At 44.6% G+C, this 26,140-nt stretch overlaps 1 protein-coding gene across 1 annotated transcript in view; it reads left to right on the top strand.

Moving 5' to 3' along the window:
- Positions 1-26,140, top strand: part of LOC119449040 (uncharacterized) — a 49,276-nt gene that overhangs the window by 6,899 nt on the left and 16,237 nt on the right. The window contains exons 2-3 of the mRNA XM_037712235.1: positions 16,705-17,089; positions 19,035-19,056. Of these exons, the coding sequence (XP_037568163.1) occupies positions 16,705-17,089; positions 19,035-19,056 (407 nt within the window). The remainder of the gene's footprint in view (positions 1-16,704; positions 17,090-19,034; positions 19,057-26,140) is intronic.

The following is a 26,140-nucleotide window of genomic DNA, read 5'->3' as shown; positions in this document are numbered from 1 at the left end:
ATACGCATTTGGTGGTGTTAAAGTTGCGATGAACAAAAAAGTCCCAGTTTCGCCGAGAGGCGAAGCATCGATTGTTACAGCAAATTAGCATACAGCTATACGAAGTAAGGATAGTACAGTCAAACCTCGTTGTTACGTACCCGCTTAATGCGTAATTGCCGTTTAAACGTGGTCGCGAAGATTCTCCCAGCCAGCCCCCATTGAACCCCATGTATTGACTGACCGCTTAAGCCATAGTCGTTCATTTCCACCAGACGGTGCGTACTATTTTTCTTGTTTACACGCACAGGCACAAAATCGGCAAAATATCATGTGCGCAGACGTTCGATTCTCGAGTTGCGACGTCCGGACGACAGTCGCCAGCAATAGTGAACTTACAACATGGCCACCATGACGTATCTCCTGCTCGTACAGCTGTTACCGATTGCCGCGCACAAAAGCATGGCCTTCGAGAAAGTTCCCGGTGACGCGGAGAAGCTACCGGTAGGGGGAGCGAATTTGCTGTCGCCGTCGGAGTAGTAACCGCGGAGAAGCACATTTTATTGCGAAGCGCATTTGTGCCGTCACCGTGGACGTCGCTTGGAGGTTCCGTGTAAAGTCCAAACACGGCAACATCGTCGCCGCGCGCCGTCCGCTGCGTGCGAGTGAAAACTTGCGGGCGTCAGCCGACACAATCGCGCACGCGCGAGGGCGAAGAGTGGGGGGGGGGGGGGGGGGGGGGCTGCGGAAGCGCGCTTCCGCGCTAGGCACGGCGGCGGAGGCGAGAAAAGGAGGCGTTTAATTCGACGGCGCCCACCATATCTTGAAAGCGATCTGTGATGTGGAAAAAGTGTGTGCCGCGCGGGCTTATCTTCAAAGATAACTGCAGAAAGGTCAATATCTTGCGTTTCTTGTCGAAGCACTGATCCTTGGAATGTCACACTAGGTACTGAATGCGTGGACGTGTGTCGTTTCGCACAAACGAAGAGCGAGAGACATGATCGTAGTAGGGAGCCTACAAGAAAGCGCTTGCATGTAGGCTTCCTAGATCGTAGCGTCGTATAGTGTCACCTAGTCTCAAAATAGTGAAGTGAAGCGCAGAGATTTGCGCAGTAACCAAAGAGTGCGCTGCCAGCGCGTTGAAAAAAAAACGTTCTTTTTTTTCCTACGGCAACATCAACAGGAAAAGGAGAGTGCCGGCTTGGGGGGCTAGGCCAGCTGCAGCAAGCGGCGAGATCAGGCTTGAATGAAGGGAGCGGGAAAGGTCACGCCCACGGCGGCAAGATCGCCGGTTCGAGGGATCTAGGCCCGCCTCGCGCACGCTCGCACACACGCACACGTGCGCTCGCTCTCGCCTGGCAGTCGCCGTGAATTCGAGCGCGCCAAGCGCGCCGCCGCCGCTTCACATTCCGTCGCGGCGAAGAAGGTGCTTCCGGTTGCTGCTCGCGCAAAAATGACAAAATTTGAGGCGAAATCTGTAGGTTGTCGGCGGGGAAAATTCGTTATTTCGAGGGGGTCTCCCGCTGCCACATCGTTACATAGAGGTCTCAAATACATGTGCTTCTATGGAGTAATGGCGGGGAATAGAAAAACTTGGTTATATCCTCGAACTTGTTATATGGAGGTTCGTTATAAGCAGGTGTACCTGTAGCTTTATCGGCTGCTTAAATTTGGACACATTCGATTACTAACTGAGTTAACAAGCGTGGTATCAGCGTGCATACGCAAACATGAATAGAGCACACTCGATGACCAAAGACAACCGCTGTCAAAACGCTGGCAGAAAGCGCGGCCGCCGAGCGAGCGAAGGTTCATGCGGTCTATATCGCTTCAACGGAAACTGAGCGGCGAATGCACAGCGCATACAAAGGTCCGAGCCTTGTGGAGATCGCTTTCAAGATACGGTGCGGGTGACGGCCGCAGCCGCCAAAGTACAAGCGCAGTTGTTGGCAGAGTGGAAGCTGCCCCACCCCCCTTCCTCCCGCGCTGCCTTTGCGCGTTCCAACTTTCGCGTGTGGTACTGAGTCGCCAGTTCCGCTTGCGCCCGGTTGCCAGATACGCAATTGGTGCCGCAGCACAGCGTGCCCCCCCCCCCCCCCCCCCACTCCCTCCAACCCATACCCCAACGGCCTTTCGCGCGACGGAAGTCGCGTTTGCTCTCTGCCGTGAGTTCGCTCTCCGTGATAGCGCGCGTCCCACGCGCGCTGTCACTCACATATACGGCACGCGGTGACGATTTTATCGCCTTTGGACTTTATACGGAACCTGACGGCGACGGCAGAAATCCGCTTGAATTATCGATATAATTGCTATCGCAATAAAAAAGATGGAACTGCACACTAAGCACGGCCAATTCGGAGATACCACGAGAAACGTTCTAAAAAAATCAACATGACATTAGGAATCGTTCTCGTAGTAACATCTTGCTGTTTTTTTTCCTTTGGCTGACAGAGATAAGGAAACATGGGAAGAGGCGGAAGCTAAGATTATTTAAATGTGCGCAGAAAAGCTGGCTGTCACTGTACACGGCTCTTCCATAGAATGAGCACACAGAATAGGAAAAGTCACGAATAATAAACCCAGTCCTGTTATTGTTAACTTCACCCTTCACAAGGATAAACAACGGGTACTGTCTGCCGCTTTCAAGCTAAAGGGAACACATTTCTCTATTGGTGAAGGTTATTCCAAAGTCGCGAGACAGCAGAGTGAAGCTGCTTGAACAGAGGCAGAATGGAAGGCAAAAAAAAAAGTTGTCGCAGTTTCACCCGAAAGGCGAAGCATCAATTGCGATATCAACTTAGTAGAGAGCTATACGGAATAAGGATAGTAGTTTTATCCGCTGTACAAACTTGGACATGCAGCAGCACCGGCAACACACAGCACTGTTGTCGACGCCGTCGGCGTTTTGCCCGCGTTCGCACAAAATGCGTGCGGCGTTGGTGAGTGTTGCCGGAGCCTCTGATATAAATAGGCACTTGGTGCCGCAGCTAAACGTCGCCTCCCTTCCCTGCCCCCCCCCCCCCCCCCCACGGCCTTTCGTGCGTCAGAAGAAGGCGCGTTTGCTCTACTTATATGGTGATTGTAAAGGAGGAAAGAGACGCCTACTTCTGCAGCCCTTAAGGCAGCACGGCACAGAACGCGCGTTCGTTCTCCGCCGTGCGTTCACTCCCCGTGAAAGCACGCGTCCCTCGCGCCCTTTCACTCGCACATACAGCGTTCGGCGGCGCGCGGCGACGATTTCATCTCCATTGACGTCATACGGAATCTCACGGCGACGGCGACGGCGACGGCAACGGCGACGCCGACGGCAGAAATCTGCTTTGGAGTGTCCATATAATTGCTATCGCAATAAAAGTTGTCGCAGTTTCACCTGAAAGGCGAAGCATCAATTGCGATAGCAAATTTGTAGAGAGCTATACGGAGTAATGATAGTAGCTTTATTAGGTGTATAACCTTGGACATGCAGCAGCACCGGCAACACGCAGAACTGTTGTCGACGCCGTCGGCGTTTTGCCCGCGTTCGCACAAAATGCGTACGGCGTTGGTGACTGTTGCTGGAGCCTCTGATATAAATAGGCACTTGATGCCGCAGCTAAACGTCTCCTCCCTTCCCTCCCCCTTCCCCCCCCTCCCCGCCACGGCCTTTCGCGCGTCGGAAGAAGGCGCGTTTGTTCTACATATATGGTGATTGTAAAAGAGGAAAGAGACGCCTACTTCTGGAGCCCTTAAGGGAGCACGGCGCAGAACGCGCGTTTTTTCTTCGCAGTGCGTTCACTCCCCGTGAAAGCGCGCGTCCCTCGCCCCCTTTCACTCGCACATACAGCGTTCGGCGCGCGGCGACGATTTCATCTCCACTGACGTCATACGGAACCTCACGGCAACGGCGACGACGACGGCGACGCCGACGGCAGAAATCTGCTTTGGAGTGTCCATATAATTGCTATCGCAATAATAGGAAACAACCTTTACGTATATGACAACGAGAACTGTAGAAATGTGCAAACAATAACAATGAAATGGCACTACCTCGCGCCGTAGTGTGCTTTCTAAGGCGGCTAGGTGTGTTTCCTCCCAGCAGTTATCTATTGTTGTTAACTGTAGAGGCATGTAAAATGGAATAACTGAATTCGACAGTCTCATTCGAATTTTGCAAGCTCATATTATATTTGGAACTGAATCATGGCTAGATGGGCACATATTAGACAAGGAGGTTTTTCCGTCGGGATATGCGGCCTATCCCAAGGACCGTAATACGCATGGCGGTGGCGTGTTCACTTTGGTTAAAGATAAAATACGCAGCATGCCAATTCAATGCGCAGATTCGGGATCCATCTGTTGTCGCCTTCATATTTCACAAGCAGATAGCTTGGTTGTGGGTTCGTTTTACAGATAACCCCGAAATACAAATGTTCTGTCATTGCTCAATGTGTCTAGGACGCTTGTAGCCCTTTCTTCAGATGCCATTTTACTTGCGGGAAATTTTAATATGATTGACGTTGCTTGGCATGAGCTATGTCCAATTGAGAACAATCGTTCTGAGCTGTATTCCATTTTTTAGCTGATTCGCACTTACGACCTTTATCAGTTGTTGATTTACCTGCGCGCGTTGGCTTGACAAGCAGCAATTTTCTGGATTTAGTGTTTAGTAATCTTGGGAGCCTAATTGAATCAGTTATCTCGACGCCCGGTATCAGTGATCACAACATAGTGGCAGCTACCGTGATATGCAAAAAACAATTAGCTCAGTATATCACGCCCAAGAAAGTGTTCCTCTATGATAAGGGCAACTTTGATGCCATAAACAGTGACCTAGATGCGTACTTGGATGCCTTTAAAGAACGCAGCCGTGACTTGGATATCGAAACATTGTAGTTACTGTTTAAAAAAAGCTACTGTCACTAATGAATAATTTGAGTCCAATAAAACTTCTGACAATGAGTTTCCGCAGTGATATGCCTTGGATAAGTAAAGGTCTAAGTGCCTCTATCAAATGGAAGGCTAGAGTATACTCGTATAAAGCTTTTCGTCAAAACTGCGGATTTATTTGAAAAGCTATAGCCCCTAGGCCTTGAACATAAGAAGCAACTAAAACAGGCAAAATATGAATATTACTCTTCATTGACAGATAAAATCAAATCAAACCCCCAAAAATACGGCGCTTTGTTAAAAATAACAATAAAAAAGGTTCTACCTGCATCCCAATCATAGTAAAATACGATGAGGTTATAAAAGATTACATGCACGAATCCGAATGTTATAACGCTTATTTTCAATGTGTTTTTTCTGCGCCAATATGTGCATCATCAGCACAAATTTGCGATAGCGATAATACCGCACTCCTGCAATTACCGAAAATGAGTGAAATTCATATAGCAGAAGACGGTGTCGGGATTCATTTGCATAAATTTAAGCCGCATTCTCGTCATGGCCCGATCGCATATTGAACCACATTTTAAAACACTGCGCTGATCATATTGCTCCTTTTTGGTTGTGCTCTATCGCCTGTCATTGCGGCAGGGAAAGCGCCTTCACGAGTTCAAAATGGCCAATATTGCGCCCATACATAAAGATGGTTATCGAGTACTGGTATATAATTACAGACCAATACCACTAACCTCAGTTTGTCGTAAAATAATTGAGCACATCATCTCTTTATGCCTTATGAAACATCTTCAAATTACTTTGTTTTCATCCATCACAACATGGTTTTCGCGCAGGGCTGTCTTGTACACCACAATCAACCGAGTTGGTACATGAGATTGCTTCAGGCTTAGATCATCATCATCATCATCATCATCAAAATCAGCCTTTTTTTCATGACTTTAAGAAAGCTTTTAGTAGGGTGCCTCATTACCTCCTTATTTGCAAGTTTTCCCTCCTGGGAATTCCAGAATATTTGTTTGAATAGTTGAAAGACTATTTGACCCACCGCCAACAGTGTGTGCTTATAAATGGTATGGCCTCATCATCCGCAGATGTACTATCTCGGTGTGCCACAGGGCTCAGTTCTGGGCCCCTACTGTTTTTCATTTTCATTAGTGATTTTGCAAATGGTCTTAAATCTACAGTAAGACTCTGTGCCGATGAATGTGTATTGTATTATCTGATGAAATCTGTTAATGACATTGTCTTGGTGCGACGACTGGCACATGAGCCTAAATGTAGCGAAATGTTTTCATGATAGATTTACTAATAAAAACAAACCAATACACTGTTCTTATGTCCTTAAATCTCATCCCTCAAAAGCGACGGATCATGTCAAATCTGTCAATGAAATGTCAAGTCTGTCAATGATTATGTCAAGTGCAATTACATTCACTTCCACATTAGACTGGACATCTGAAATTGATAAAATTGATGCCAATGCTTCTAAGTTGCTGCACTTTTTCGGAAGAAATTTCAAACATTACCGGAAACAGTTCAAGAAAACCTTGTATTTAGCGAGCGTTACGTCGATTCTTGAATAAGTTTGAGTTGCTTGGGAGCCCTTCACAGCGGTATAAAAGATCAATTAGAAATGGTATAGAAACAGGCTGTGAGGTTTGTGCCCGGCAATTATGACTTCACCATAAGAAGCTCACAGATTATATACCATTTAGGCTGTAAACAATTGCCGTCTCGTCGAAGATTGCAAAGGCTTTCGTTTCTCCTCAGCATTGATAATAAGCAAACAGGAATAGATAAAGATAGTTATATTAAGCAACAATTTACGTATCAGCAAGGTGTGACCATACAAAAAAATAGGAAGTTCAAATGTCGCCGTGATATATTCAAGTACCCATTCTTTTCCCATACTATTAGTGCTTGGAGTGAGCTCCGTGCTGATACATTTTGATGTCTTCTTTCATCAGTGCAATTGAGTCTTTTAGTTAGGCCACATGTCCATTTTGACAACACTTTGTCCGGGTTCTATTGTATTGCGTCAATGTCTTGCTCTTTTCTTTTGCTGCTTATCCTCAATCTTCAAAAGTGTTTTCAAATTGATTGTTTTCAGTGCAGTTGATTACGGTTGTCGATGTTAGTACTTGCTTCTTTTACAGCGAAGCTGTTCGCCATTAGTTCCCCCAGGATCGTGTCCGCGTGTATAAAAGACACGTGACCTAGTGGGAGAGGAGAGGAAAAGAAGAGCTCAATCGTGTGAGAATGCTGCGAGAGGGTGCAGATTAAAAGGAGAACAGGGAGGGGGATTGACGTAAATCGCGCCGTCCAATACCCGCGTTAGAGGGGGCAGAGCGTGAGGCGCGCCAACCAATGGCGGTGTACGAAAAAGCCGGTGAATGGAGGAGTGAGAGGAGTTCGCGTTAGCGTTGGTTGTATATACGGAGCTTTGGTCACGTTGTAGAAAAGCACAAGGAACGCGCTAAGAACGCCGTCGCCCGTGGACGCCGCACCCGTTCTAAGTGTTAAAACTACCCCATTGTGCTGCTCGGAGCCAGCACCGAAGTCTCTTTGCCGAGTACGTATCGAAGGGGTCGGTTTACCATTTTGTAGACAAATTCACCATAGCAAACCCCCAATATAGCTCAACCCCAACATAGCAAATCCCACCAAAGGGCGAGCTTTGCTAGACTTCCTTATTCACAGGTTGGAAGGACTCTGACTTTCGTTTTACAGCGAACCTCTATACCTCTCGTTGGTCGGGAAATTTCGTGGCGTAAAGACAAAACTCCATACCCCATACGAGCTGTGCGATAGCTTCGCCGAGCTAAGTGAGAGAAAACTGAGAGAAGAGAGAGAGAGAGAGAAAGAAGAGTATAAAAATAGCATCGCGCACCGTAGTGAATGCGAGGTGGAGAGGCGGAGTGAAAGCATGTGGTAGTGGGATGAGTAGAGCGGCTGCCGACGCCGATCACGTTTCCCCGCGTTCGCGCCGAACGCGCCTGCTGTCCGTGACTGCAGCCGATGCCTCTGGCGGCGGCTCGGCAGGTTTAGACCAGACAACTGGACACTAGTTCCGAAAGACTGAAGCGAGAGCTAGGGAAGCTAAAACGAAGCGTCGCAGAAGAGAACATCCCGAGTTTAGATTGAGAGAAGCCGAGAGTTCGCGTAGGCGAAGAAATGAATATCCGGAGGCTTTTGAACATGGCCGGTTGAATTCATCGCGATACTACGCAGAACATCGCGAAAAAATCCTGAGCGCCAGGAAACTAAGTGTGTGGTTTCCATCTACTTTACTAGGCTTTCCCAAGTTCCGTTGGTCGCTGGTGTTTCCGGTAGCAGAGTCATGCATAATTTTTACAGCTCAGCTGTGTGCCTCTCGTTGGTCGGAAAATTTTGTGGCGTAACCACAAAACGCCAGGTTAACAACCGAAGGCAAGCACCATATCTTTCTTTGCAATCAGGCATACAGCATATATATATAGTGAAGCAAAGAATCACAGGAGGCGGCGCAGAAATACTACGAAAAATAAAAGCACGTAGGAAAAACATACCAGAGGACTTTACTGACGTTTCGGCCGGGGACTTGCCTTCATAAGGGGTGCGATTTCATCCACACAGAGCTCAATAAATCCCCGAACATACATTTTCTCGGTAAGCGTGAAAAAAATATACAAGGACAAAATAAAAAAAATTAAAAAGGAACACAACAAACACGTGAATGGAAACTTGCACGTACACAAAGCGGCATTATTAAAAAAAGCAGTGCATACAACAAAGCTGTGAACACAAGCTCATAAAACGTGGGTAGGCTATGACCACAGGCGCGCACAGGTTTAGTGGCGTAATGAATGACAACACGTACAATCACTAATGTCAAAGTCATCAAAAAGGACGGTCATATACAGTGCAGCTATAAATGGGTACAATGTTGCGCGTACATGAAGTGGCATTAATGAAAACATATTAACAAAAAGCGTACGGGCGTCACTAAAGAAGATTTAGTGGCGTCATGAATGTCAACATGTCCAATGACTCATGTCAAAGTCATCAAAAACGACGGCCATATACAGTGGTGCTATGAAGGGGTACAAAATTGCGCGTACACACAGTGGCATTACGAAAGCTTATTAACAAGAACCATGCGAGGGGTGGCTGCTGACAGGAGAGTATTTGACCACAAGGACGGTCAATTCAGCCTCAGCTGGCCGTAGGACTCCTGCACTGTGACCTCCAAAAACCTCTGAGTTGCACGAACTGCGATCTATTGCATTCGTTGCACACGTGGTATCCTTCGTGTTTGCGGGCAGGCGTTTTTGACACAAAGTCTGAATGTGGGAAAAATAAAATAAACTATAAAAAGGTTAAGTAATAAACATCCACATAATTTCGAATGAATGCTGCGGAAATATGCATATCAATTCCTACACTTGCCATATAATATGTGGTATATAGAACCGTTACGAAATTTATATATACACTTATTTTATTTAGTACATACTGCAGACCACATTGTGGTCCTTGCAGGACGGGCAGGCATTGAATGAAAGACATATAGAAGATACGTTCGTACACATTCATCACACACACACACACACACACACACACACATATATATATATATATATAGACTTTACAATGATATATTGCTCACAGAAACACTTTGGGACAAGATCAAAACACAATACCTTAATTAATCCATGGTGCAAACCGACCGATTTACAAAAGGCAAGGGAATTGTACACCAAAGGCAAGGGAGTTTGAGAGTCCAGGACTTGCCTTGCTCATTCAACAGCAAGGAGAACACATTCTATGCAAAAAAACTTACATAACACACAGTCCCATGTTGTAAGGGGCGGGTAGCGAATTCCATTCAGAAATAATCCGGGGAAAGAAGAACTTATAGCTGTCGGTCTTAGCATAGATAGGTGTCAGTGTATCCGGACATAGCCTCCTATATTTTGGTGTCGTGTGTATACCTTGTGGAGAGAAGACTTACCTATAGCGAAAGGTCCAGAATCAGTTTGTGATAGTTTAGATTATTTAAAAATGTAGCCTGTGTTTCTGTCTTCTTTGTTCAAGCGAAGAAATGTTGTTCGCCAACATCAACTCTGACTGCGAATCCGAACTTTTGAACTGGGAATAAATAAAACGAACGAATTTTCTCTGTATTCTCTCAAGTTTGTTAACATTGACTTTAGTATAAGGATCCCATGCAAAGCAAGCATATTCAAGTTTTGGCCGGATATAGGTCAGGTAAGTGAGTAGCTTAATGTTTGAGGGGGCATTTCTTAGTTTGTGTCGCAGATAAGTTAGCTTCCAAAAGGCAGAACAACATGTGTTGTCAATGTGAAGGTTCCAGGAAAAATTATTAGTGAACGTTACACCAATGTACTTGTAACTCTCAACTTGATTTAATGGAACCGATCCCATTTTATACGCGTACTCCAGGGGATTCTTTTTAAGGGTTATGCGAAGAGAGACAGTTTTATTAATCTTTGCAGCCATGCCCCATTCTTCGCACCACAAAAACATATTATTCAAGCTAGAGTTAATTTCCTTTTGATCATCCAAGGATTTAATTGTGCGAAATATAACGCAGTCATCTGCAAGCAGACTTATTTGTGTTCCAGGTTTGACGACGTTAACAACGTCATTATATATATATATATATATATATATATATATAGTTCAATCAACAGAGAACGAAGTAGCAAAACGTTTCGGCCACACCATCAAATGTCAAAATAAAAATAGAAATAGCAAAAGTAGGGAAGAATGAGAGCCAGAAATAGAGGTGCACACCTTTTGACATCAACGGGACCAATAGTGATAGGGACAAAAGGTTACGTGAAATACTAAGGGGACACGAAGCTTGGAAGATGTTAGCACACTAAACAGGTAAAAAGGAAAGTTTACCAGCACTTTCATTGATTCCACAAGTAACCACTTTAAATTGATGAATTAGAAAGGATTCTCGAAGCTCTCTTTCGTGGTGGGAATGAAAACCATATTGAAGGATTGTTGTGGTGATTTGATCAAATGAATGGCCCGGAATGCGCACGTGTTTTTTATTTATTTATGTACAAATACCTTACAGGCCCCCGTAGGAGCCAAATGCCAAAAAATGGCTGATAGCAAGCTCTTCGACAGCCTCCCCAAGTGAAGTTCCCTATTCCCGGCAAGACGGTGAGAAGGCACATAGAGTTTTTTTTTTCTCCATCGCCCACGCTCCGTGCAGATCACCTGAAAAACCGCGGCTCCCTGATCTTTATATGCGTGACGTGAAGTTTCCGCACGAGCGCTTCGTGGGATGTTTAAGCGTGTGATTTGCGTTTCTCAAGCGTACGCGACTCGCTCACGCTTGCACTAGACCGAACCATGGCAAGCAGTCATGTCCTCACGCTTCCATGAAGGAATGTTGCGCTTATTTTCGGTCACGTGGTGCTTGAAACGTCATACATACCTCATTTACATGCGTATCACACTTAAATTTACAGTTTAGCGTGAGATTAAGCGTGGATTTTTTTAGAGTGTAGAGTGAAACCACATCTAATGTAACGAGGAGGGTACAAACCTTCTTATACCAGAGTACGAACTCTGGTATAAGAAGGTCATCGATGTCCTACAAAAAATGGTTCGTATCTTTAAGATAAGTTGAGAAGGTACATGGAAGGCTGCTGATTATTACATCAACGTAGCGCGAAAATTGCTCCGTGACAGTGCTAATGCCCGAAACAATAGGGCGTCCGGGACAGTATTCTTGGTGTATTTTAGGCAGCAAGTAGACCCTGCCCGTGATGGGACTGAGTGGGACGAGTGAACGTACTGCGTTATCGCTTAATTGCTTCGCATTTATGAGACCTTTGATGGTATCTTGGAACACTGCTTTAAATTTGTTGTGGGATCACCGTCTAGACGCTTATAGAAAGTCTCATAATTTAGTTGCCTCTGGGCTTCCCTTATATAGTCCGTTTTCCTCATGATTACCACGGCACCACCTTTGTCCGCCGGTTCTATCACAATATCACTGCGTTTAGCCAATGACGTGTTAGCATTCCTTTCTTCTAATGAAATATTGGTCTTAATGAATTTTGGTTTTCATAAGCTTTAGGGACGTCATGTTTCATGGCGGCAATATGCATGTCTAGGCCTTTATCACGCTGCGCCGGAGGGGTCCAACGGTTGCTAGAAGGCATGACTGGTGGCGTGTCAGAAGTGGATGGGTGGTCGTGGAAATGTTCCCGTGGGCGCATGTTGCGTGAAAAGTTGTCCAAATTTTTAGCCAATTGAAAGTCGTCATATCCGCCAGTTGCAAGACAACAAGTTAGGCCCTGGGATAAAACGCGAAGTTCCTCCCCAGTTAGGCTCACATGGGACAGGTTAACCACGTTAGAAAGAGGTGGCGAGCTGTGCTCTATCCTAAGAAAGGATTTTATCGGGTTCGCCGTTATTACCTGCCTTGGAAACAACGAGTGGTCCACGTCATCACGGAGAAACTTTTTACACTTTTTTTTCATGAATCTCACTTAGCTTTCTTAATTTATACGCTTCGAACTCGGTGATTTCGTGCGTGCTGAAGTCACCACTGGCGCACAATTGTCGTTCCGTATTGAGCGAGTCCTTAAAAGCGTGCAGATAACGATTGTCAGTAATACGGGTAAGATCTAAAGAGGTTGTTCCAAGGGTTTTATGCCATTTAGCAGTATTCTTATCGGACATTTCACTGGTGGCTGCTTTTACTGAAAGGCTGAGTGTCCCTATGTGGAACGTAAGCAGCTAAGTATGAACTAAGAGTGAATACACGTAGTTTAGATTCAGATCCGCTTTTCCACCACTTTCCTGAACTTCAAAAAGGCGGCAGAGGCACATTTAGTGTTCGCCTTATGGGCGCAAGGCTCACCTAGTCAGTTTCTAGGGTTGTTTCCCTTTCGCCTAGCCTTCCGAGAATTGTTCCGAACCGTGTTCTTCGTTGCCGATTGGGTCTAGGTCGCAATCTTGTTGCTGGGGTTTCGTTGTCTATTTATCGCCGTGGAGACTTACTGGGTCCGCAGCCTTGTTCATTTGGTGGTGGGCTGGTTGAAGACTTGGTGTTGCGCGAGAGGGCCGCGGAATATGATGGTTGCTCTGTGGGGGCCTGGTCCGTGGTACGTGGGGGTTGGGGTAGTTGAGCGGTTGGTTCGTTGAAAGCTTAATTCTCGACGAAAATGACGCCGGTGGTTGTTCCTGTACGATCGGTGCGCCGATTGCGGGGAATTCACTTGGAGATGGGAAGCCCGGCTCATTGGACAGCCTGCTTGCAGGCAGCCGAGAGTGCGCTCGCTCGATCGGTGGGAATGGAGCAGTCTCCCCAAAAGGAAGAAAAAAACATTTCTAAAACACAGTTTTTGGAGATGGGCAACCATTAACGCGACGCCCTCAAAATTTCGATGGATACGATCAGCAGCGAGAACGCGAGTAGAAGGCAACCATTCATAGCCGTGGTCGATGAATTTCACACACCTGGAATGTCGGCAAAAGTTCTGCAGCAGGCTGTTGAAAGTAGAGGCCTCACGATTGCAGTGACGAACGAGGACATAATTTCGCTTCCCACGATGTCTATTTGTTGTTCTCGGCAAGATCAGGCTAGCGTAGACAAGGTAGATATCTGATCGTTCTTTGGCTATAGTCTGCAGCAAGTAATGGTAGCGTTCGAAGGTCACGCGTCCAGTGGTTGAAGTCAAGTCATTTGTACCCACATTGAGGACCACGGTTGTCGTAGAAATTGCCACCAAGTCCAGCAGGGCGCGCGCATCAATTATGGCGCGCTCCGGCCTGCCAATTGAAGGCTGGAGTGGCAGTGCGGTTAGGGTCAAAGTGATGGAATAGGTCCTTGATTTGGGAGTCACCCAAAACTGTAGTAGAAACTGGGGTCGATGAGTACCTACAGTTCATGCCTTTCCTCGTGCTTTTACCAGAATACATGGTAGATAAATCAGTGAAGCAATGAATCACAGGAGCCGGGAAAAAAATAGTTCACAAAATAGAAGCACCTAGGAAAAACATATAACAGGACTTTACTGACGTTTCGGCCGCGGTCCGGCCTTCATCAAGAGTGCGATTGCAAGCACACAGAGCTCAATCTATACATTTTCTCCTTAAGAGTGGTCACTCTTACAATGGGCACTCATATTGAACCTAATTATGCTAGCATTTTACCTCTGTTCTGGACAATGAATTTCTTAGCAAGTGCTAACTAAAACCTCCTAATTAAAAGCGGTTTATAGATGACATTTTTCGGATCTGGCCTCATGGTGAAAATAAACAGTTATCGTTCATAGCGGATTTCAATACCGCCCACCCATCATTTTGTTTTTCATATAAATAGTCTCGTTCTACAATTAACTTTCTGCACGTTACATTTTCCCTATCTAACAACAAACTAACAACTAAACTTTTCAGAAAACGAACGGACAGGCATCGTTATGTTCACTTTAGCAGTTCTCACGTAAAACACTGGAAAACCAGTATACCATATAGTCAGGCGCTCCGCTTTAAAAAGCTTTACTCGGAACAGTCAGACTTTTATGAAATCTGTGAATAACTTCACCAAGCTTTAACCCAGCAGGAATACCTACGTCATATTGTGGATGATGCCGTTAAAAGGGCCGATGCGCTGAATCAGACGGATTTGTTCCGAGCAAAAAAGCAATCGTCCATTCAGACACAAAGTACCCTTGTTCTAACCCGGCCACTCAGCATCGGTTCCAAATATCTCGTCAATCCTTAAAAAGCATTTCACTATACTAGAATAGAAGAGTGATCACCTCAAAGTTATATTTCCGTAACCCCCGCGTGTAGTCTTCAGACGGTCTAGTAATCTGCATGACTTCTTAACGTCATCTAAAACGAGGATTCCTGAGACAGCGGGTTGCCAACCTTGGAAGAAAACACGGTGCAAGGTTTGTGCACAAATGACGACATCACGTATTGCCAAAAGCACTGCCTGCGATTTCCACATGAAAATTTAACGTAGTTTTACGCGTGACACTAACAACTGTATCTATTTGCTCGAATGTTCTTTTTGCAAATTACAGTACGTTGGACAAACTGAAAAGCCGTTCAGGTATCGCTTAAACAACCAACTCTCCTTATCTTCCGCTATCAAAACACGTGGGCATTGCGGGCCACTCATTTGATAAACTCACGGCAACGATACTTCAATCTGGTTTTCATGCCCACCACAAAAGAGAGCTTCGAGAATCCTATCTAATTCATAAATTTAAAGCGGTTACTTGTGAAATCAACGAAAGTGCTGGTAAAGTTTCATTTTTACCTGTTTAGTGTGCTAACATCTTGCAAGCTTCGTGGCCCCTTATTATTTCACATAACCTTTTATCCCTGTCACTTTTACTTTCTTTGGTGTCAAAAGGTGTTCACCTCCATTTCTAGCTCTCATTCTTCCCTATTTTCTATTTCTATTTTTATTTTGACACTTTATTGTGTGGCCGAAACGTCAGTAAAGTCGTGTTATTGCATTTTTTATTCTTTTTCATTACGTTCTCCTGTTCTTTGCACTCTCTCTCTCTCTCTCTCTATATATATATATATATATATATATATATATATACATACATGCATTTCGTAACGGCTCTATAACACAAATCATATGGTATGTTTATGACTTGATATGCATATTTCCCCAGCATTCATTCGCATTTATGTTGATGTTCATTACTTATCCTTGTCATATAATCTTTCGTTTATGTTATACTTACTTTTATTTTTCACACACTCATAGAATTTGTATAAAAAACGCCTGCGCGCGAACACAAAGGATACCACGTGTGCAAAGAATGGAATGGATCGCAGTTCGTTCAACTCAGACGTTTCAGGTATAAACTCAGATATAAAGGGAGACCCGTCTGGTAACTCATTCAGTTAATTGTAAGACTGCCATTGGTAGGCCACGGAAATTAAGGACACCAGAAGAACAGCGTGAATACCATGCTCTACCAGGTGTGGTGTTTAATACAGCTTCGCTGGACTTTCACGTTATCAAGGCGGGATCGTGGCCAATCTTTTTTTTTTTTTTGATCCTCCTACAACAATGCTTTTGGACGATCTAGGTACAACTAATCAACAAAAATTAGATAAATATTGAATATTATAATGACAGATTGTACTCAGCCCCCATTTTTTAGACCTTCAAGAACAAGCACTCGCTTTGAGCAACTCTTCGCTTTGACTGAACCAAAATAGTCCCCCCCTTTTTATAAGGAGGCAAGCAATAGCTCAGTTTCGACTGATAATTTATTTCAAAACTCTGTCTTCGTTAATTTGTCGATCAGTTGTTCATCGCTAGAAAAATAAAATGAGGACTAAACTACTATCCTTTGGTAGTTCGTGTCAAAATTCTAGCGCCGGTATGACAGTGAGGCATTTTCTCGTACTTGCGCTGTGTAGGTGCAGTAAGCGTTTTCTCAATTAGGTTCAGTGTCTGGCTCTTGTTGAATACATCGTAGCCCGTCTACATCAATTAACAATTAACTAAGTGCGACCAAAAACCGTCAAGATCCATGAAGTAATTGCGAGCCGGTGCTGAAACATCACGGCGGCGTCATCACAAGTCTTTCGTTTCTGCACGTCTTTTCTTGCTAATGAAGTTCCTCCAGAAGTGTGCCAAGGCACTACTCCACTTTCTCCACGAGGAAGACCTCGACGCTTCTATAGAAATACGCATCCGAGGCATAGGGCAAGGTGTGCGAAACAAAATTCTTCTGCCACGATAAGAGCTCCTGTGTATGTATTACAGAAGGGCAATTTGCTAACACGGTTCAACTCATTCTCTTTTTTTTTCCGTTCCAGCTTGCCTGCGTTATCGCCATAATGGAGTACAACTCTGTCTATTACAACGATCCAGCTGCGTACGGGCAGGCGTACAACCCGGCAGATTACGCGCAGATGCCGTACGGACAGACTCCGTACGGACAGGCTCTATCCGGACAGACCCCGTATGGACAGGCTCCATACGGACAGGCTCCATCCGGACAGGCTCCCTACGGACAGGATCCCTACGGACAGGCTCCATCTGGGCAGGCTCCGTACGGACAGGATCCCTACGGACAGGCTCCATACGGACAGGATCCGTACGGACAGACTCCATACGGACAGACTCCGTATGGCCAGACGCCATACGGTCCGGGAGACTTCGGACAGGCGGGTCCCGCCGGCTACGTGCCAGTACCTGCTCGTATGTAATCAAAACATTGAATGCCTACTGGTTGCTAGGATAGTTGTCTCGTAATTATTACGGTGTAATGTAGGGCGTGTAACAATGTGAAATAGGACGCTCTTTCCTGTGTTCGTCTTACCTCACATTGTTTCGCGTCCTACTACACCGAGACAAGTAAAACGTTGCGGCGCATTGTAAGATGTATTTTCTTATAGTTAAGTGGTAGATTTGACATTGAGTGATTTAGAGAGTCATCGCACAGTGGAAAGCCGACTTCGCGAAGGGCTGTAACCGCGCATACCTGCAATTCCTGCTTCCCGGCAGGTGTCGCTACGCACAAGCAAGTATGTCGCGGTATAATTCCAGAGATCTGTTTTGACGTCCATGCCTAGGCCTTTGGCTTAAAGGATAATAGCGGAAAGGGTAATGACTCTGCGGCCGCCGCTAGAATATTGGCGGTGCAAAGGCAGGGAACATAGCCATATTAGAGCAATGAATTTTTTCAATATAACAGCATGAAACAGATAACGGACAGAGATTAAGACAACACGAATATGTTCACCTGCCAAACTGCCGATCTTGGTATTTTGATACAATAAATCTCCATCAGAATTGATGCTTTGTTATTACGAAACATAATAACCGCAGTAGAGAGGTAAATATAACGAGCTTAGCGGCATGCCGACAACTTGTTTCGAAGCAAATGGTTACGGTATTCATCATTAAGTAAGCATATAATATTACGGTAAACGAAAACATGTGTTGGCGGAACAGCGTATTCTTTGTTTAATGTACCTGGATGATATTGTTTTTGTTAGCGTAGAGTGAGAAATATATAGTTTCTAGCGTATATATGTTGATAGCCGGGGGAAGCTCGCGCCTTGAAATTTGGTGTGCAGAAGTATGGCTTCATAAATTGTATTTAAAAGTACGACTGATCAGCCGGTCACAATAAAGGAAAACACTAAAGCAATACTGGTCGAGTACGAATACCTACAAATGTTTCCAATAGAGGCATTGCCAAAGATGATGATTTAAGTCAAAGCTAAATGCTAAAATAATGTGGCTGTGCTGAAACGCATGGAGTTACAGCTTGCATAAAGTCGCTAGAGATGTATTGGTAAGAGTAATGGCCGACGTGCTAACGTATGCTACTTATCTACTTAGCTCTTTATAACGCAGGGGAACATCCTAACGTGTGGTCCAGGAGTTTCGAAGGACCCTTCAAATTGCACTGGAAGTTCCCTCAAATATTCCCTGGTGTAATGAGAAGGATTCATCTCAAAATAGCGTGGGATTCTACAAAACATATCGTGCAGTCATGAGACATAAACATTTCCAGCAACTAAATGAAGTGTACCAAAGAGCCAAGTTCCGGCGTTGATGCGTTTCCCATGTAGATGCGGTGGAGCTATAGCAATATGCGTTTGGACTTTTACAAATTGGCACGAACACGAAAGAGAATGTTTTTTTTGCGCTAAGGACCATCATTCTATGTCCTCGTTGCTGTGGAATCATGAAGTTACCATGGCAAAATACTCGAACAGCAGAACTACACAGCATGTGTACACAGGGAACGCACGTCCTTGTCCGGCCATTTGTGCCTGTTTCTTTTTTTTTTTGCTTTCGTGCTTCGAGTACAAAAGTAATTGAATACCAACCATCGCACTCGCATGCGTTGCTTAATCACACCGTGATCGAACTCTTCTGCATGTACCGCTACTTCTATAGCGATCACATGTTTCCTTCTTTTGTCTACCGTACTCTACGCGATCCGTTATGACGTATACTTGTAAAGTTCAGATAAGGAATTCAGCGCCGGCTGCGCGATTACTTGCACTGTTTCAAGTCAGCGCGAATTTAAAATTTTTTTTTTAATTTTTGCTTTTTTTTCTTTGTGGGGAGGATTGCACGCAAGGTACTCAAACTACTTGCTGTTTTTTTTTTCTGCCCGTTCTCGCAGAAACTCAGGCGGCCCAGCCATCGTAAGTACCCCCATTTACCATATAGTGGCGAACAAATATGTGCCGAAACCGTCCTGTCCGTTTGGACAATGCATTGGAAAGGTGGTTGCTCGAGCAATTCAAATGTCGTAGTATATTTTGAAATATTTTAGGGCACTCCGAAATAGCCATGGAATAACCTTGTCACCATTGTAATGGAAGTGAATAATGTGCTTGAAATCACGAATTCAGCGGGGCTCTTGACAGCGTACGGAAAGGTAAGGAAAATGCGCAATCAAAATTATCAAGGGGGGACTCTGGAAACCTAACTTACTGTGTACCAGCCAAGAATATCATTGTCGCTGCCGGGCAACCAAGATGCGAATACCATTTATCGATCGATGTGTGACAACGCATTCAGCGTTCATTTATTTAGTTTACTGACATACCTCCCTGGTGCAGTATTCGGCCACTACCTCGCTCATCACTCCTACAATTAACCCATGGCCCTCAGTCCCCAGCGGCTGCGCAGCACCTGACCAAGCCGGCAGTCCGACTTGCGACGCGGCAGAGCATGCTAATAATCTCTGGGTCCGGACAGGCTGCCACTGAAAACTTTACCTGGCTACGTTCAACACGCGCTCCCTATCTAGTGAAGCTAGCTTAGCAGGGCTATTTGAAGAATTATCAGATATTGCCTGGGATATTATTGGCCTTAGTAAGGTTACAAGAACTGCTGAGGCTTATTCAGTGCTGAATAACGGCCACGTCTTCTGCTGCAGAGGTCTTCCGGATAAGGGAGAATTCGGAGTAGGATTTCTAGTCCATAAGGACATATCGGGCAACATTGATTAATTCTACAGCATTAATGAGAGGGTAGCAGTCGTCATTATAAAGCTGAATTGGAGGTATAGAATGAAGGTAGTACAAGCCTACGCCCTAACCTCCACTCACGATGATGAAAAAATACAACAGTTTTATGAAGATGTTGAATTAGCAATGAGAAACATGCAAACTCAGTATACTGGAGTCATGGGCAACTTCAATGCAAAAGTGAGAAAAAAGCAGGCTGGTGGGCTAGCAAATGGTAACCACGGCATCGATTCTAGGAACACTAGCGGAGAGGTTGGTAGAATTCGCGGAAAGGAATAGGCTCCGAATAATGAATACCTTCTTCAGGAAGCGCAGCAACAGAAAGTTGACTTGGAAAAGTCCTAATGGAGAAACAAGGAATGAAACAGATTCCATACTCTCTGCCGATCACAGCATAATGCAGGATGTAGAAGTGCTAGGTAGGGTAAAGTGCAGTGACCACAGGTTCGTGAAGTCTAGGATTTCTGACAATTTGAAGAGAGAAGAATAAAATTAGTCAGGAAGAAGCAGGCCAACCTCGACGCAGTAATGGTAAAAGCAGACCAATTCAGGCTGGTGCTCGCAAACAAATATGCAGCTTTATAAAATGAACACGAAGACAACATTGAGGGAATGAATGAAACCGTAACTAGGCTGATCTCAGGAGCAGCAATTGAAGTGGGAGGTAAAGCACCAAGGGCAACCCGTAGGTAAGCTCTCCCAAGTAACAAATGACCTAATAAAAAAATGGCAAAACATGAAAGTGTCAAGCTCGAGAGATCACATAGAATTCGCTGAACTGTCGAACTGATCAACAAGAAAAAAGTAAGGGATATCCGAAATTACGACATGGAAAAAATTGAGGAAGCAGTAAAATATGGACGCAGCATGAAATCAGTAAGAAGTCAACTTGGTATAGGACAAAAGCAAAATGTGTGCACTGAAATATAACCAGGGTGATATTGTCAGCAATTTCTATGACATAGTAAAAGCCGCGGCATAATTCTATACTCACCTGTACAGTTTCAGAGCAGCCAAGCTATTTTCTTTCGAAGTTGTGAGGCTCCTTCAATAACCAACGATGAAGTTAAAAGGGCCTTGAAAGACGTGACCAAGGAAAATATGCTGGAGAAGCTGGAATAACAGTCGATTTATTCAAAGAAGGAGGAGACATCATGCTTGAAAAGCTTGTGGCCCTTTATACGCAACGCCTCACGACTTCAAGTGTACCAGAAAGCTGTAAGAACGCCAAAATTATACTCATCCATAAGAAGGGAGACGTGCATAAGAATTACGGGCTTGCTTTCAGTATTGTATGAAATATTCACCAAGATAATTTCCAATGGAATCATGGCAACACATGACTTCAGCCAACCAAGAGAACACGCTGCCTTCAGGAAGGAATATTCTACGATTGATCATATCCATGTTGTCAGTCAGGTAGTTGAGAAATGCGCGGATTACAATCAACATGTCTCTATGGCTTTCAAGATTGTGGAAAAGCATTTGATTCAGTAGAGATACCAGCAGTCATAGATGCATTGTGTAATCAAGGAGTACAGGAGGCATACGTGAATATTTTGGCAAATGTCTACAACGATTGCACACCAACCTTGGTTCTCCACAAGAAAAGTAGAAAGATACCTATCAAGAAAGGGGTCAGGCAAGCAGACACAATCTCTCCAATGCTATTGGCTGCATGCTTAAAAGTATTCAAGCTCTCAGACAGGGAAGGCTTAAGAGTGAGGATCAACGGCGCATATCTCAGCAACCATCGGTTTGCAGATGACATAGTCCTATTCAGCAAAAATGGGGATGAATTACAACAAATGATTGAGGGCCTTAACCGAGAAAGTGTGAAAGTCGGCTTGATAATTATGCAAAAGACAAAGATAATGTTAAATAGCCTGGCAAGGAAACAACAATTTAGGATCGCCAGTCAGCCTCCAGAGTCTGTGGAGGAGAAAGTATGTCTAGGTCACTTACTCACAGGGGACCCTGATCATGAGAAATTTCCACAAAGATAAAATACCTAGCAATACATTGGTCAGGCAAGGGGACAAAATCTCTCAATGTTATTCACTGCATGCTTAGAAGAAGTATTGAAGCACTTACACTGGAAAGGCTTAGCAGTACGTGAGAATCAACTGCGAATATCTCAGTAACCTTCGGTTTGCAGATGACATTGTCCTATTCAGCAACAATGGGGACGAATTGCAGCAAATGATTAAGGACCCAAACCGAGAAAGTGTAAGTGTGGGGTTGAAGATTATTATGCAGAAGACAAACATAGTGTTCAATGGCCTGACAAGGGAACAAGAATTCAGGATAGCCTGTCAGCCTCTAGAGTCTGTAATAGAGTACATTTATCTAGGTCAATTACTCACAGGAGACTCTGATCATGAGAAAGAAATTTACAGAGGAATAAAATTGGGTTGGTGTGCATACGGCAGGCATTACCAAATCCTGACTGGGAGCTTACCACTGTTGTTAAAAAGAAAAGTGTACAATAATTGCATTCTACCAGTGCTAACATATGGGGCAGAAACTTGGAGGTTAACAAGGAAGCTGGAGAACAAGTTGGGAACCGCACAAAGAGCGATGGAACGACAAATGTTAGGCCTAACATTGAGACAGGAAGAGAGCGGTGTGGAACGATGCTCCAGGGAAATTCAAAATTCAATGTTTTTGCGTTCCGAATCGGCAGCAGGCATTCATTGGCTGTTTCCATCGAGGCAAGCCCATTCATCAGCGTAGCCCAGATAGCGACAGTGCCCCACACCGATGGTGACGGGCAAAGAAGCACCCCAAATCGGCAGTGTGCATCCTTTGAGTGTTTCCCTCGATGCCACCCCCTTCATCAGCGGCCACCTACCTGGCGACAGTGCCCGACACTGACCATGACAAGCGGGCTATCGCGGAGATGCCACTGATTGATGTGTTTATCCACGCTGTTCAGGCAGCGTTTTCGTAAACCCTAGGAACTCTCGGTCTACAGTTCTCGCACCCGAGTGTGCCAAGGAAATAAAAGTATTTTCTGTCGTAATTGCTTAATTGAAAATAAACGCTGAGTTTTTACGTGCCAAAACGACTACATAATTATGAGGCACGCCGTAGAGGAGGTAGGCCAATTATATTTGAACACCGTGGTTTCCTTAACGTGCACCTAAACTTCAGTACACGAGCCGTGCCTTTTTTCCCCCCATTGAAGTCTTGCTGCCGTAGCCGACATCGAACCCGCGACCTCGTGCTTGCCAGCGCAACGCCATCGCCTCCAAGCTTCCGTGGTGGGCAGTGACGTATATATATATATATATATATATATATATATGTGTGTGTGTGTATGTATATATACATATATATAGAGAGAGAGAGATTGCGAATTACTATTACAATAACCGAATAAGCCTGGAAATGCGTCTGTCAGTTATTTTTACATTTAACAGACATAGACCTATTTATCAATAACACGTGATGAACCATCGCGGCCCGAAAAATTATTTGAATTTGCATTCATTTCCTGTAACTATATAAAACTTCAAGATGATGCAGGGACAAAAGGTAATGACTGTCTAACAGAGGTCTCGGATCCCGCCAAGTTTATATAGCACCTGTACAGTGCACATAAAAAATGCACATTTGTTAGACAATTTTACTAATTAAACAAATAATTGTATTTGGTTTTTCAATCTACACCATAAGTGTATCTCTAGTTTAGGTAATAGTATTGTCGAGGGTCTACGCAACCAAGTACAATCAACATATATTACTTGAATATTCACTGGAAAAAAAGACAGCAGATGTGTGCGACCTTCGAGTAAAATAACCCGGTTTCCAGCGAAGCGGTTTCTTTCGAACAGTTGCGATAAAGCTTTTCAATTTCTTGTAATTACATCGCATACATTAAAAAGTTGCCCGTATATGACTTTCGTCCCCACGTAATGATTTGGAGCATTTCTTGTTGGGAATTTATAAAAAGCCAGTAATTCATCAACATACATATTACCTCGACTCAACATTTACCATAGTGTCCTCCCTCCCCTCATTTCTGCCGTCCTCCGTCCTCCTTACTCAATTTCCGTTAGTTTTGATATGGGTTGATTTAACAGTTCTTCCAGAGCAATGGGATAAATTCTTTGTTCGCAGAACACCTTCATAAAGCTCCGGATCGCTTGCATGCTTAAGTTACTGCGAATGTCATAATTAGTCCCTTGTCTTTGAGGTTTACCTACATATTGTCATTTACTACGCGCCCTCTATTTTCGCCAAATATAAACAAAATGTCTTACATACATACATACATACATACATACATACATACATACATACATACGTACATGCATACGTACATACAAACATACATACGTACATACATACATACGTATATACATACGTACATATACATACGTATATACATACGTACATACATACATACGTACATACATTCATACATAAGTACATACGTACATACATACGTACATATGTACATACATACATACATACACACACATAGATACATACATACATACAAGTACATTCTTTTAAGCTCTCCCATTCCCTGTCTACCACGTGACCGGATTCCCACACATCACACACATACACTTGTTTATACTTTAGCACTGCTAATGTCTGACGCATTAAAAATTTACTTCAATATGGGAGTATCATTAAGCCACAAATGAGCTACCGCTAACAACCGTCGTGGCTTAGTCGACTGGTTCAGATAGGTGGGCAGCTTCACTAGTTCCAAAAGATGACATGTTCCGAGTAAGTCCTAGAGCTGCACACTCTACAAAAAATTTTGCGCCATAGTCTAAGCGTGTGGTGGCAGTATTGCAGCAAAGCCAACATGCGAATTATATGAGCGAGCAAGTGGATTCGTCTAGATATTTCAATGACCATCGTGATTATAATTTTTAGCCAATATATCGACATTCCTGGTGAATTTTCATCTTCTTCATCGTTGGTGTGATGGTTCGTATGAATGCTTTGTTATGCTAAATAGACGCTTTAAATTATTAAAACACCAAAGTTTATCGGACTAGGTATTGGTATTGACTCATTTTTTCGTCAGAGTTTCGGCAATTAGAGGAGGTCAAGAACAATCGCAGTACATTTAGTTCTCTGTAAATGGATTTTATTCTTAACCCTCAGAAAACACTATTTGGCTCACAGCGTCAAAGTAATGCATTTTTTCTGTTGCGCTAACTAATGCCGACTCTTTACCGTCCGTCTAATCTCATGCAGCGTCGAGGTGTGACGCCTGCAACGCCAATGTTGCGCTTATGACGCTAGCGTTCTCAGATGCCTGGCGACTGCAAGGGCGAGCTTCCATCTGCCCAGCAGATGTTGCCTTGCGTGCAGCGTCCGAAGTGCAACTGTAGACCGTGTCATCATTCTGAATACTGTGCGAATCTGCCAAATATTACTGATGAAACTATAATTTCGCTGTGTTGGTTAGCTGGTTAACGCCTTCCATTTTATTGCGACAACAATTATATGGACACTCCAAAGCAGATTTCTGCCGTCGGCGTCGCCGTCGCCGTGAGGTTCCGTATGAAGTCAATGGAGATGAAATCGTCGCCGCGCGCCGCCGAACGCTGTATGCGCGAGTGAAAGGGAGCGAGGGACGCGCGCTTTCACGGGGAGTGAATGCATGGCGGAGAACAAACGGGCGTTCTGTGCCGTGCTCCCTTAAGGGCTGCAGAAGTAGGCGTCTCTTTCCTCCTTTACAATCACCATATATGTAGAGCAAACGCGCCTTCTTCCGATGCGCGAGAGGCCGTGGGGGAGGGGGGGAAGGGGGAGGGAAGGGAGGCGACGTTTAGCTGCGGCACCAAGTGCCTATTTATATCAGAGGCTCCGGCAACAGTCACCAACGCCGCACGCATTTTGAGCGAACGCGGGCAAAATGCCGACGGCGTCGACAACAGTTCGGCGCGTTGCCGGTGCTGCTGCATGTCCAAGTTTATACAGCTGATAAAGCTAATATCATTACTCCGTATATCTCTCTACAAATTTGCTATCGCAATTGATGCTTCACCTTTCAGGTGAAACTGCGACAACTTTTTTATATCAGAGGCTCCGGCAACACTCACGAACGCCGCACGCATTTTGTGCGAACGCGGGCAAAACGCCGACGGCGTCGACAACAGTTCTGCGTGTTGCCGGTGCTGCTGCATGCCCAAGTTTATACAGCTGATAAAGCTACTATCATTACTCCGTATAGCTCTCTACAAATTTGCTATCGCAATTGATGCTTCGCCTTTCAGGT

The sequence above is a fragment of the Dermacentor silvarum genome, chromosome 4 (assembly GCF_013339745.2).
Source record: "Dermacentor silvarum isolate Dsil-2018 chromosome 4, BIME_Dsil_1.4, whole genome shotgun sequence".
NCBI classification, from domain to species: Eukaryota; Metazoa; Arthropoda; class Arachnida; order Ixodida; family Ixodidae; genus Dermacentor; species Dermacentor silvarum.
Note: the sequence above shows the minus strand (reverse complement) of the source record. Positions and strands in the feature narration are given on the sequence as shown.